The 14241-nt window shown below is 45.3% G+C and overlaps 1 protein-coding gene across 2 annotated transcripts in view; it reads left to right on the forward strand.

Annotated features, from left to right (window-relative positions):
• The first annotated feature begins 1510 nt into the window (after positions 1–1510).
• Positions 1511–14241, forward strand: part of TBC1D9B (TBC1 domain family, member 9B (with GRAM domain)) — a 41185-nt gene continuing 28454 nt past the window's right edge. For both annotated transcript variants that reach the window (XM_006874445.1, XM_006874446.1), the window contains exons 1-4: positions 1511–1628; positions 6456–6566; positions 10323–10441; positions 13583–13811. In XM_006874445.1, coding sequence (XP_006874507.1) covers positions 1511–1628; positions 6456–6566; positions 10323–10441; positions 13583–13811 — 577 coding nt within the window. The remainder of the gene's footprint in view (positions 1629–6455; positions 6567–10322; positions 10442–13582; positions 13812–14241) is intronic.

Raw genomic sequence — 14241 nt, forward strand, 5'->3', positions numbered from 1 at the left:
TCCAAGGCCTTAAAGAAAAACATCTCTGCATCTTCAAATTTGATTCAGTCTCAAGCAACATTTCAGAGGACTGTGGTTGGATCTCAGTGGTGCTATGATTAAAACGTTTGGCTCCTTACCGAAAGGTTCAAATCCACCAGCAACACCATGAGTCTGTAAAGATTTAGTCTGAAACCCTAGGGGAGTGCAGTTCTACTCTGTCCTACATGATCACTGTGTTGGAGTTATCTAGTCGGCAATGGGTTTGGTTTTTTGGCTTAGTGGTCACTTTGGCTGTCAACCAGGTACATCGTTATATTAGTACTATTGAAGCAGGACAAAAACCCAACTCAAAACCTGCTTTGTTGTTGTTGTTGTTGTTAAGTGCCATCGAGTCGGGTCCGACCCATAGCGACCCTGTACAGGGTTTCCGAGGGTGTAAATCTTTACGGGAGTAGAAAGCCTCATCTTTCTCCCGCGGAGCGGCTGGTAGTTTCGAACCGCTGACCTTAAGGTTCACAGCCCGATTCGTAACCACTACGCTACCAGAGCTCCCAAAACCTGCTTAAGCCTCCTGAAATGATTCTAATGTGCCTCCTTCCCTCTGCCTTCCTGCCAAATCCTGGTGGGGTCTCAGACGAGCTGGGTGACAACACATTTCAACTGACCTAGGACAAGCTTGTTTTCCCAGGCTTAAGAATTAACAGCTCACCCTGTGTCATTCAAAAGCGTCAGCGTTTGGACTATGAGGTGTTCAGGCTTCCTACTAGGCAGCATGAAAAATACAAATCCGTGGCCAGAACAGAACCCTCCAGTGTCCCAGGGTTGGCGGTGTCCCCACCCCAAAACCGCCCGGCCTCAGTGCCCCCTTCTGTCATGTGACACTAATTTCTGAGGACCCTATCATTTCCAGAGTTTCCTGACAACCTCAGTTCCTGAAGGTTTCCAGACTCTAGTTGTTCTTAAGTGCCGTCCAGTCGGTTCTGATTCATAGCGACCCTGTATAGGGTTTCCAAGGAGCTGAATCGCCAACTTTGCGCTTCAAACTAACCTGTTAAAATTCTAAGAACCATCAAATCATCTAACCCTTTTCCAAGCTGCCCTTTGCAGCGTTAACATTTTTTCCCCAAACTCTGGATGGACATGGTTTCACTGAATGCCAGAGGCCCTGCTTTCCGCACAACCAGTTCCTCTGGTCTCTCTAGACGATTCCTTCCAGGCGGATAGGCATAAAAGCACTGGGACCTACGCTCGAAGAAGCAAGGCCTGAACGCACCGGCCTTGGACCCGGAAGAGCGGAGGAGGTGGTTACTGCCCAGCGGGCCCAGGGCGACCAGCATCGCTGCGGAGGCCTAAGACTCGGGGACGAGGCGGAGCCCTACCGGTGTTGTGTAGGAGCAGGGCCCGCCAGGGGGCGCCGCCCCGCCCTTCGCTCGGCCTGCCCCGCCCCATCCTGCTCCGCTCGGCACGGCGAGGCGACGGCGGCGAGAGCTTCCGTCAGGCGGGCCTCGGCCCGTGCGAGCTCCCCGCGATGTGGCTGGGCCCGGAGGAGGTGCTGGTAGCCAACGCGCTGTGGGTGACGGAGCGCGCCAACCCCTTCTTCGTGCTACAGCGGCGCCGCGGCCACGGCAAGGGCGGCGGCCTCACGGGTGAGCGGCTGCACGGCGGCCGGGCCTGGGGCGGGGGCCGGGCCGGGACACGACCTCCGGGACAGGCCGGGCCGGACCGCAGGCGCGCACCTTAGCGCGCTGGACCGGCGGGCGGGGGGCTGGAGGCGAGCGCGCGCTGCAGGCTGCTCTGGAGGCTGGACTAGCTACGCCTCCGACCCCGGTGCGGCCCGGGAAGGGACTGGCAGCGGCGTCTGCCCAGACTCTGTGCTCAGCTGAGGAGGGCGTGGGTGCAGAGCGTCCTCAAGTGGAATTTCACCACTGAAGTTCGGCCAGATCTCCTTGTCCACTTCCTCCATGCCTCAGTTTCCCCGCGGGCCCCAGAGAATGAAGTGACACAAGCATACATTTTTCTTTTGCCCCCTTTTTTATTCCCACTTCATCAATGAATCATCCTTTGTAAGCTAGACCAATTGGACTCCTGGTGTGGCGCTGTAGGATCAGCACTTCACTGCAAACCACAAGGTCAGCAGTTCAAACCCACTAGCTGCTCCTCGGAAACAGGGTCGCAATGAGTCAGATGGCCCTAACAGCAACAAAGCAAACCAAAAGTTACCAGACTGCATCCTACTTCCAGCTTCTCTTCTTGCATCTTAGTGCTATCAGAGTTGTGGCCTTGCCAGTCTCCCAGCACCAGGTGCCCTTTGCACATCTTGGGGCACCATTTTCACAGGATGAGACTGGACCTGGAGGTGTGCCCATGGGCACTGTTAGATCCAGGGAACTCAGAAAGGGCATTACCTCAGTGATGTCGTCTGAGGTCCCTTAGCCCAGGACTTGTGCTGGGCAGTGCGGAGATGAGTCAGGCATAGGCTGCTCTTGGAGCAGACACCCACAGAGTAAAATGGCCATGGCACTGTGAGGTACAAGAAATCATCTGTAAACTCGCATACTCACTTTAAAACAGTAGCTTAGCTCAGAGAAGTTGAAAACCTCACATTGGGTCATTTCAGATCTAAGGTGTTTCTGATTCTTCCATCCCCATAAGACATAGTCACATACATGCATCAAGTGGCTAGCGGGGACTGTGGCCATCTGGGGTTTCTGTGCCCTGTCCAGAGGGGACAACTGCTCCTCAGGGTGGCTGATTGTTTCCATACAGGAATGTGAGGCTAATGTTGCCAGATGACCCAATTTTATCAGATTTGTGATATATCTTGATTTTAAATGTAGGCACCAAATGTCGCTCTGGGAGTCTTGGTGTGGTGCTGTAGGATAATGCACTGGACCTCAAGGTTCTTTTGAACCACAAGGTCAGCAGTTCAAACTCACCAGCCGCTCCTGGGAAACTCTATAGACAGGGTCGCTATGAGTTGGAACTGACTTGAAGGCACTTGATAACAATAACAATGTCGCTCTGTGAGATGCAGATGGCGCTTTCCCACAGTGCCACCCATCTTAATATGGAAGAAGCTGTGCCATTCCCATGACACTGTGTTTCCTTTAGTGCTCTGGGCTAGGCACTCCATTTGGGTCTGTGTCAGCTATGGAACTAGGGTTGACCTGTTTATTGGACCAATCTCTGCAGTGGTGGTTCGACAATCTGCACTTTCCAAAACAACCTTGAAGCAGCTTCTAGTGCTGACCACTGATATCTCCAAAGGGCAGCATATAGTAAATGGATGTTGTTAAGTGCTATTGAGTCAGTTTCAACCCATAGCGACCATGTATGGGGTTTCCAAGGAGCGTTTGGTGAGCTTAAACCACCGACATTACAGTCCAGTGCATTAACCCACAGTGCCATACCAAGACTTTGAGTAGATATGGCATGTCATTTGGCCCATGTGTGTTGAGCATTTGTCCTGGGCTAGTCACATTTCCATAGGTCATGTCATTGGATGGGTAGGTGCTGGTACAGGTGTGGCCCTGCCTCTGAAAAAACACTCTTCTTAGTACAGCAAAGGCCGTCCCTCTTTTCACCTCACTCATCTCTCTGTGTTAACCTAAGCTTGAGTTCCCAGTATCCCCCAGGGAACAATTCCATGAGCGCCCCCCCGATTCATTGGTGCCATACCTCCCCCTGCTTGACATTCCTTATGTCATAGATCTCTCGGCCTCCTGGACACTCTTCTGGGAGAGGAACAGTTCTGTGGTTTTATTTGTTTGTCTTTTAAAGACAGATGTCAACTTGGATTTTTTATTAAAGAGTTTGAGTATGATAAGCTGGTCCGCCTATTGAAAAACTTTTCAAATCTTACATTATGGGTATGTTAACAGCTTAGAACTCTACAATAAAATTTCCATGACTAGAAGAAAAACTCTACACAATAAAAAATAATTTATTCTAAATGCTGATAAATGTTGTTATTGTTAAGTGCTGTTGAGTTGGTTCTGACTCATAGCGACCCTGTTATAGGGTTTCTGAGGAACGACTGGTGAGTTTCAACTGCCGACCTTGAGGTTCAACTGACCTTGTGGTCTAGTGCTTATTGTCCAGTTTACTGTAATAAAGAGTTCAACAAGTTACTAGATACAAAATCAACTGTTTTTTTAAATCAATTGCATTTCCATATGCCAGCAGCAAAAAGAAAGCAGTGTTTTTAAATACCATTTTTAATACTTAAAATCAAGTTTTAGGAATAAAACTAATAAGATGGGCAAAATATCTATGAAGAAAATCATACAATTTAATAGATATTGCATAGAAAGAGAGGCAGAATACAGCCTATTCATGAAATTGAAGCCGCAATATTGTAAAGATTATATTCTCCCTCCCCAAATCAATACTGATTCAGTGTAACGCCAATAAAATTTTCAACCAGATTCTTTATGGAACCTCCAACTTGATTTACACATTTATTAGAAATATTGAAAATGTTCCAATTTAGAGAGACTTTTAGAACATTTCAGTAAAACAAGTGAGAAATTAGACTCCTGATTTGGGTATATATAAAGTGTACTTTTTCTTATAAGTACTAGTTTTATTTATTAAAAGCCAGAGGAAACATCAAAAGTATTAACTATTAAGATATGAAAAAAGCATTAAAATCTGGCATTGGAAAAATGGTAACAAAATATTTTCAGATCATACCAAAAGCAGTACTTCATTAAAAGAAATAAAATTTTAGATAGAATCAATGAATAGATTTTGCGATTGCTAGTGAATAAAAGTGAAATAGACAAACAATGGTAAAAGATACATATTCCCACTGATTTGTCAGGAAATAGTGGCATTGAATTATGTTGGTGAAGAATATTGTGGCCTGCCAGAAGAACAAACAAACCTATCTTAAAAGAAGTACATCCAGATACTCCTTAGAAGGGAAGATGGCAAGACTTCATCTTACATACTTTGGACATGTTACCAGGAGGGACCACTCCCTGGAAAAGGATATCATGCTTGATAATGTAGAGGGTCAGCAAGAAAGAGGAAGACCCTCAATGAGATGGATTAACACAGCAGCTACAACAGTGTGCTCAAACAGTGCTTAAGAACTGTGCGTGTTTCATTCTGTTGGTAATAGGTGCACTATGAGTCATATCTGACTGGCAGGACCTAATACCACCACTACCACTACCACCACAAACTGGTTATATCCAAAGGGTATATGCAGGGAAGGAAACCCTGTAATGCCCTAAAAATCCTTCAGCTCAGAGATGAAAAAGACTGGATCAGTATTCCTCCAAATTTCACAATTTTCAAAATGTGCATGTCATTCTCAGTCATGACTTTTGAAGCTGAGAGAAACTTCCTCAAACTTCAGTAAGAGAAATCATGATCCTGTGGCAAAAGAAAGAATTCATTATTTTCTGTGCCCTGTGTGAAAAATGATATTAAAAATCATTGTCTTATAAAGAAGCAATTAGAATACACTGTCAAAAATCAATAATGATATACGATGGAATGAATATGGAACTGAGGTTCTCTCATGTAAACTATCATATAACTCACAATAAAACATAAAAAAAAAAAAAACACCACAGGGTCAAACATTTTAAGAGCGTTGCCTTACAGTTCATTTTAAATATAGTGTTACTTTTCTGGATTTTGTGATGTTTCTGGTACTGTTTTTTGTGTTTTTTAAATTTTTTAATTCAATGTATTATCATTCTAAAGAAGTACTTCTTTAAGACCTAATATAAAGGAACTTTGGTAGCATAGTGGTTACCAGTCTGGCTGCGAACCACAAGGTCAGCAGTTCGAAACTAGCAGCTGTTCCGCAGGAGAAAGATGAGGCTTTCTGCTCCTGTAAAGATTTACAACCTCAGAAACCCTGTACAGGATCACTATGAGGTGGAACCGACTCCACGGCACAAAGCCACCACCACCACATAAAACCCCCAAAAGCAAACCTATTGGCTATCAAGTCCTTTCCAACTCACAGTGAACCTACAGAACAAAGTAGAACCGCTCAGTAGGGTTTCCAAGACTGTAAATAGTCACGGAAGCAGACTGTCACATCTTTCTTCACATCTTTCTCCACAAGAGAGGCTCTTTGGTTCAAATTGCAATCAAGCGCTTAACCATTTGTACCACCACAACGCCTTTTCCTTAAAAAGGGCCTTCAAAATGGTTTAAGCTGTGGGCTCATAAAACCAGAATCTTCTCTTCCCTGTAGGTATTTGAGTGAGGCACAGAAAGAGACACTTCCAGAAAGAAAGAGTGGCTTTGTAGGCAATGACTAGACACAGGCTGAAAGCCTTTGAGGAAAAAGAAGTCATTGGGCTGAAGGGGTGATTCAGGGTGTCTTTTACATGGTGATTCAGAATGTCTGTCTTCTTCTCCTGGGCTGAGTTCAGTGCCCCACTTGAGAGGTTTCTTTCAGCTGGGTACTCACTCACCCACCCAATCTCTGTGCCTGCCTCCAGGTCTTCTCGTCGGCACCCTGGATGTGGTACTGGATTCCAGCGCCCGTGTGGCTCCTTACCGTATCCTGCACCAGACCCAAGACTCACAGGTCTACTGGACAGTGGCTTGTGGTAGGTGCTGAGATCACAAATGGGCAGGAAGAGGTGGGTGTCTGGGAGGAAGGGATCTCTGGGCTGGAGTCACTTACTAAGCATGGTCCACACCCACATGTGGGGAGTTGGAAGGAGCCATCATTTCCATACTAGGAAGGTAGCCCTTTTATTCACGGGTACAGGACAGATGTATGAAAATTCAGAGACCCACATGCCTTCTTGAGTGCTCAGCCAGGGCTTCTGCAGTGCCCACACTTTTGAGCCCACTTTTTCTTAAGTAGTTGCTTACTAGGAGGAAATGTACCCACCCTTCCCAAAAGTTGGGGAGGAAGTCCCTTTTCGGTGGTTACTGGTCAGGTCAAGAGTGGTGGTGTTGTTAAGTGCTATTGAGTCAGTCCTGACTCATAGCAACCCTGTATAGGGTTTCTGAGGAGTGGCTGGTGAGTTTGACCCACTGACCGTGGGGTTCAAGCCAGCCTTTAAGTCCAGTGCTTATCCTGCAGCGCCACACCAGTCCTCCCACCAGCAACCTTCCAGTAACTCCAGAAGGTGGAGTTTCCTTATTTTGGAAATGAGGAAATTGTGGCTCAGGGGTTACAAGGCTGCCCAGGACCACACAGAGCTGGTTGGAGTCCAGGCCCAGAACTCCTGTTGATAACCTCTACTGTAACAAATGCCACAGTGTTGTTGGCCTCCAGGTGAAAGGTTTGCCTTGGGAGCCTTGAAAGAGATGACAATATTCTGCATTGGTAGAACTCACAGCAGGACCCCAGCTGCCAGATGTTACTTCCTGTGGGAAGCATGCCCAGATCCCCCAATCCATATCTTGCTTTCCTATCTTCTGGAGTTTATATGTCTCTTCCAGCACTTGTGTCTCACATTGGACTGCTTGCTTCTTCCCAAAGGCTAAGGTGTGGGCTCTGCAGCCAGACAAACCGGGGTAGCATTCTGGGTTGGTCACTTCCTACCTATATGACCTTGGACAAATCACTTAGCCTCTCTGTGGCTCAGCTTCATCCCATAAAATGAAAATAATGGAATTTATCTTTAAAATAGTGGAATTTATTGAGATGTTCTAGGAATTAAATAAAATAATCCGTGAGAAGTTATAAACATAGAATGTAGCATTTAATAATGTAATTAATGATGATATTTTTGTTATGTCTTCCTAGCACCTAGCATAGTGCTAGCATAGTTTGTGTTTACTTAGTAGCAAATGACGATTGAGTTACTTTTAACCAATAATTATTTTGAACACACATATGTAAATATGTCATTGAAGTGCAGTCGGATCCACACAGGCAGTGTGGGCAAGATTTCTTGTTTCTAACTCTCCAGGAATGTTTGTGTGTGTGCAAGAAAACAAAACAGTAGAGTTGCAGTATCTGCAAATTTAGTTTCTGAATTCAAGTCTGAGTTCTTGGCAGAGAGTGAGAGAGAAATTCTTCTCCTACCAACCAGACCTTGACCTTCAGATATCTTGAAAAGGAGGCCATGGTAGAAATGCAAAGGAAATGAAAAAACAAGGTAATTGATGGATGATTTAAGGGGTTTTCAAAGAGCATGTTGACTGGCAGTTGTAATTAGCTAGGTGTAAATTGTACAAGTATGTGAGTCAGGGTTTAATAGTTTTCACATGAATATCCTCCCTTTGGCCACTTGGGGGAGGATCTTCCTGTGGAATTTTTTGTTAGGGTTGCAAGCCACTTGAGCCAAGGTAAAGAATCATCCCTAAAAAAGGCCAGGGGCTGTGCAGAGCTATAGACAGATGCTGGGGCCTGGAGGAGATGGCAGGACTGCCTGATCTAGCTTGGGAGGCATCAAATCACACAGTCACTGAAGGTGGTTGGGGTCTCAAGGCAGGTGGTCAGGGCAGCAATCTGAGCTAAGCCATTCAGCATGGGGAGGAATCAGATCCTTAGCAAGCATGCCTGCATTCAGAGTCATGTTGGCTTCAGTTTTGGCAAAGGTTCTGTCTTTGTTATCTAGTGCTGCTCTAACAGAAATACCATAAGTAGATGCCTTTAACAAATTATTTTCTCACCGTTTAGGAGGCTAGAAATAAAATACAGTGTGCCAACTCTAGGGAAGGCTTTTGTCAGCTCTAGAGAAAGGTTCTTGTCTCCTTTGAGCATCTGTGGTGGTGGTAATGGTGGTGGTGGTGGTGATGGTGTGTTGTGGAGTTGATTCCAACTCATAACAACCCTGCATAGGCTTTCCAAGGCTATAAATTTATACATGAGCAGAAAGCCTCATCTTTCTCCTGAGGAACGGCTGGTGGTTTCGAACTGCTGACATTGAGGCTAGCAGCTGACTCATAACCACTATGCTACAAGCTCCTTTTGAGCATCTATAGGCCCAGCAATCCTTGAGTTCTCCATCAAACTTCCTCTGGATCTAGGAGCTTCACAGTGTGGGGATCCCAGATCCAAAGGACACACTCCATTCCTGACTCTTCTTTCTTGGTGGTAATAGGTCCCTCCTTCTCTGCTCACTTCTCTCTCCTTTTACCTCTTGTAAGATAAAATGATTGCAGGCCATATCCCCCTAAAGAAACATCCTTTCAATGGGCTGCTCATAGCACATCTCATCATGGAAGTGATTACATTCCATCTCATCATGGAAGTGATTACATTCCATCTCATCATGGGGCATTACTATTTCTTAGCTGCTAAACCACTGAGAATCCTGGCCTGGTTAAGTTCTCCACGAGGAGGGCCATGGCCTTACCAGGAGTCACATGAACAACTTGGGCTTCTAACCTTGGACTGTCACTCCCCAGGACAGCTAGAAAAGGATACAGGGTACAATTCCTTTTCTTACTCTTACATTCAAAACAATGCTTGTCTGCAGACCCCATGCCAGACACGTGCAAGATGCTGTGGGGTGCCCAAGAGCAAGGGGAGGCTGGACCAGGCAGAAACCATCCCTGGACACTTTGCTTCCTGTCTCCAGCTCCTTTCCTAATTCCTGGTTGTGAAGAGGGACGCTAACTGCCCTGCCCTTTGGGCATGGCATTGTGCTTCTCATGTCTCTAGCCTTTTCATGTCCATATAGCCCCCAGGACCCCTCCCTGAATCAGATAAGGATCCCCAGTTGCTGGGGGGGGGCAGATATTAGTCATTTAGGAGAGGCTGAAGGGATTTCCTAGAGGAGGCAGGAGCCAGCTGGGATGCAAGGCAGGATGGGGAGGAGTAATACTGAGGGCAAAGGCCTGAGTGGGCTTCCCTGGCTTTAGAGAGATGGAGGATAGTTACCTGCCCACCCAGTAGCAAATCCGCCTCAAGGGCCTGGAGTCCTGCTGGAAGCTCCAGCTAACATCCTGGACACCCAGATCCTCAGGAGAGGGCCAGAGTCATATACAGCAAGCCTGACTAGGTCTGAGTAAGTGCAGGTAAGTCTTTCAACTCAAAGAAAAGTCTATGTATGTAAGCAACTTGCAAGTGCATCAACTATTTCTGGGATGACACATAGGTGTCTAATGACGGCTCACTCTTAGGACTGAGGAACAGTGGAGGCTTCACTTATCTGGTGATTCTTTGCAATTCGGCCTGAGTGTTTTGTCTTTGGTTCTTTTTAAAACAAAACTATATATTACTTTTGCGATAGATACAAGTTTCAGAAGAAAAAGAGTAAGCAGCTTGAAGATTCTAGGCACTTGAATAGAACGAATTAGATTGCTCATCTGAATCTCTGTTCTTTGAGTATTTACGTTTGAAGCCTGGTGATGATTATATGGTTTTCCTATTCTTTACTTCCACAAACCTCCCTTAGGTTCTTCCCGCAAAGAGATCACCAAACACTGGGAATGGCTGGAAAATAACTTGCTGCAGACGCTGTCCATCTTTGACAATGAAGAAGACATCACAACCTTTGTCAAGGGCAAGATACATGTAAGATTCCCATTCAGCTAACAGTGATCACTCCCATTCTCTGACATTGTTCAGCTATGCCATCTTATTTCATCTTTAAAACAGTCATGGTGTAGGTTTCACCCTCATTTTACAGAGGTGGAAACTGAGGTTGTGAGTTTTCATTCACTGGAAGTGTTCAGCAGAAGCTGGGAGACAAACTTTTGTCCCTTAGAAGCAAAGAGAACAATTAAACTCTGCCCATAAAGGCCCCTTCTTATCTTAGCCAGCCACTGCAGTCTGGCTAAAGCTTAGCTTAAAGTTTCTATTCTTTGTAAAGTGTCTTAGAACAAATATTGCAAATATACAACTGTTTGCCGGTTCTTTGACTAGTAGAGTGAGACGGGAAAGGATAGACTATTTGGGGGTATATTGTTTTGTCATGGTTAAGTGCTGTTCCAAGTGACAGCAATTCTGTATAGGGTTTCCAAGGCTGTAAATCTTTACAGGAGCAGGGCGCGTCATCTTTTTCCTTTGGACTAACTGGTAGATTCAAACTACTGACCCTGTGTTTAGCAGTCCAGCTTGTAAATCCACAACACTACAGGGCTTCTTATAGTGGTAGTATGCTGGAGACAATTATGTTGTTGTTGTTGTTAAGTGTTGTCGAGTTGAACTGACCCATAGCGACCCTGTACAGGGTTTCCGAGGTCGTAAATCTTTATGGGAGCAGAAAGCCTCATCTTTCTCCCGCAGAGCGACTGGTAGTTTCGAACTGCTGACCTTGCGGTTCACAGCCTGATTCGTAACCACTATGCTACCAGAGCTCCTTGGAGGCAATTATAGCTCTGTGTAAAAACTTACTCTGATACTTAGGTTGCTTTTTCTTTTAAGGATAATGTACACTGTAAACAACATTTATCTGAGTCTATATTTGTGTCTTTTTCATTTTGCTAGATTAGTGCTTTATATTAGATCCCTGGGAGGATCAGCGTTTCATGGTACAAAGCTGCTCTGAGCAGGCCTTTGTGAATTCAATATAGCAGAACTCTGTAGATGGGGTAGAAAACACTGAAATCCCAGCTCTTTCCCATGCACTTGGGGGCCAGGGAGGGCCCTGTGTCTCCATGAGTAACAGGCAGAGAGAGTAGAGATAAGCCTCTACTCTTCCAGAGAGCAAGTTGGGCAGCAAGAATGATAATAGAATACTCAGTAGAATAGTAGTACTATTGACTGCCTCCTTTAAGTCAAGCCCAGACAAACTAACCAACAAAACAAAACAGTTCTAAATGACTCAGGGGTTAGAGAAGAAACAGACATCAGGTAATATTTTAAACTGAATAATAATTGAAATACAAGTACATGTTGGAATGTGTGGGATGCAGCAGAAGCAGTACATACAGGGAAATTGAAAGTCTTAAAGCTTATATTATAAAAGAAGGAAAGGTGAGAAAGAGTGACCCAAGTGCCCAGTAACTCAGAAAAAGAACTACAGAGAAACCAGGAAATGAGGAAGAAGGAAGTACAAAAGAGCCAGAATTGATTCCATAGAAAACAAGATACCAATAGAAAAGAGCAGCAAATCTAAAAAGGCAAATTATATAAACAAAGTGAGGGTCAAATATAAGCAAGAGGGATCAAAGGGAAAATAGATCTGAAATAAGGAAGGTTGGAAAATGAAACATGGTAAAAATCTATTCAAGGGAAAAACAGAATTTTAGAAAATAATTGTTTTGAGCCAATAAATTGAAAAAAAATGTTTAAATAGGTACTTTCTTAGAATAATATGTATTAGTTCTCTATTGCTACTATAACAAATTACCATAAACTTAGTGGCTTGTAACAATGCAAATGTAATTAATTCTCTCGTAGTTCTGGAGGTCTGGAATCTGAAATGGCTCTCACTGGACTAAAATCAAGTTCTTTCTGAAGACTTAGAAGAGATTTCACTTCTTGACTTTTTCAGCTTCTCAAGGCTACCTGGAAGGAGCTCTGGTAGCGTAGTGGTTACGAATCAGGCTGTGAACCTTAAGGTCAGCAATTCTAAACTACCAGCTGTTCTGCAGGAGAAAGATGAGGCTTTCTGCTCCCGTAAAGATTTACAGCCTCGGAAACCCTGTACAAGGTCGCTATGAGTCGGAACCGACTCCACGGCACATAACAACAACAAGGCTACCTGGAGTCGTGGTGTGGTGCTGTGGGCTAATGCGCTACACTGCAAAGTCAGTTTGAACCACAGGGTCAGCGGTTCCAGCTCACTAACCGCTACTCAGAAACCTTATACATGGTCACTATGAATCAGAACCGGCTCACCCGCACTTAGCCACAACAGCAAAGGCTACGTATAGTTGTAGCTCATGGCCTCTGCCTTCAAGGCCAGCTGCACAGCATCTTCAGATTAATCAGACTCTGTTGCCAACATCCAGTTCTGACTCTGATCTTTGTACTCTTTCTCATATAAAGATGTGTACTGTATTTGCCATTGTAACCATTTTTAAGTGTGCAGTTCAGTGGCATTATTCACATTCATCATGTTGGGCAGCCATCACCACTATCCATTTTCAAGTGTTTTTCATCACCCTAAACAAAAACTCAGCATCCCTTAAGTCATAACTGCACATTTCCCCTCCCACCTGCCCCTTTGCTCACTAATTTTGTCTGTGCATATGTCTGTTCTATTGATTTTATATAAGTATTTGTCCTTTTTTGACTTCTTTCACTCAACATAAGTTTTTCAAGGTTCATGCATGTTATAGCATGTTTCAGACTTCATTTCTTTTTGTGTGGCCATTTAACCTTCTTCATCATTTTTTAATTTCCACCAGACATCTTTCAGAAGCAAAGTGGGCTGTTCGAACCCCTCTGTGAGGCAGATGCTTGTCGCATCCTAACAAGCCAGTGTAGATTCAGGGAGTTCTGGGGACTTGCCCAGTTACACAGGCAGAGGATGCCTGTCCATGTGCCTTGACTACCAGTCAGCCCAATCAGTCCAAGTGCAGCTGCTGTGTCCCAGGATTAGCCAATTTCCTGCCTACTTCTTATTCCTCCTGAGACAGTGGCCTAATAGTCCTGGGTCTCAGCCAGTGTCCCAGTCCTCCTTCTGACCAGCAATTTCTGCTGTGTAAATCCTTGGCCAGCCTCAGGGAACATGATAGAACAAGCCAAACTCTCTCATTTTCCCAGGGTATCATTGCTGAGGAAAACAAGAACTTGCAACCCCAAGGAGATGAGGACCCCGGGAAGTTCAAGGAGGCCGAGCTGAAGATGCGAAAGCAGTTTGGGATGCCCGAGGGGGAGAAGCTGGTCAACTACTACTCCTGCAGCTACTGGAAGGGCCGTGTGCCCCGGCAGGGCTGGCTCTACCTCACCGTCAATCATCTGTGCTTCTACTCCTTCCTGTTGGGGAAGGAAGGTGAGTATGTGAGGCAGCTGGGGATAGGGTGGGGTGAGCAGTGGCCATTATGCTGGAAGCATGGGGAAGGCTCCCCCTCTGTCCACTTGGTCCCCATATCTCAGCCCTTCCATGCTGCTTATCCTCTGGCCTCAGCTCCAGAAAATGTCAGGGGTCTCCCCGCCCTCAGAAACACTCAAACTTAAACATGACACCCATGATCTACAGCCCACTAGGATGGTGCTTTATGTGGTGGTGGTGGTGGTGTGCCGTGGACTTGCTTCCAACTCATAGCGACCCTGCGTAGGGTTTCTGAGGCTGTAAATCTTTACAGGAGCAGAAAGCCTCATCTTTCTCCCACGAAACGTTTGGTAGTTTTGAACTGCTGACCTTGAAGTTAGTAGCCCAATGCGTAACCACTACGCTACCATACCTGTCTTTAAAGATATCC

This window comes from Chrysochloris asiatica, unplaced genomic scaffold, assembly GCF_000296735.1.
Source record: "Chrysochloris asiatica unplaced genomic scaffold, ChrAsi1.0 scaffold00279, whole genome shotgun sequence".
NCBI lineage: Eukaryota > Metazoa > Chordata > Mammalia > Afrosoricida > Chrysochloridae > Chrysochloris > Chrysochloris asiatica.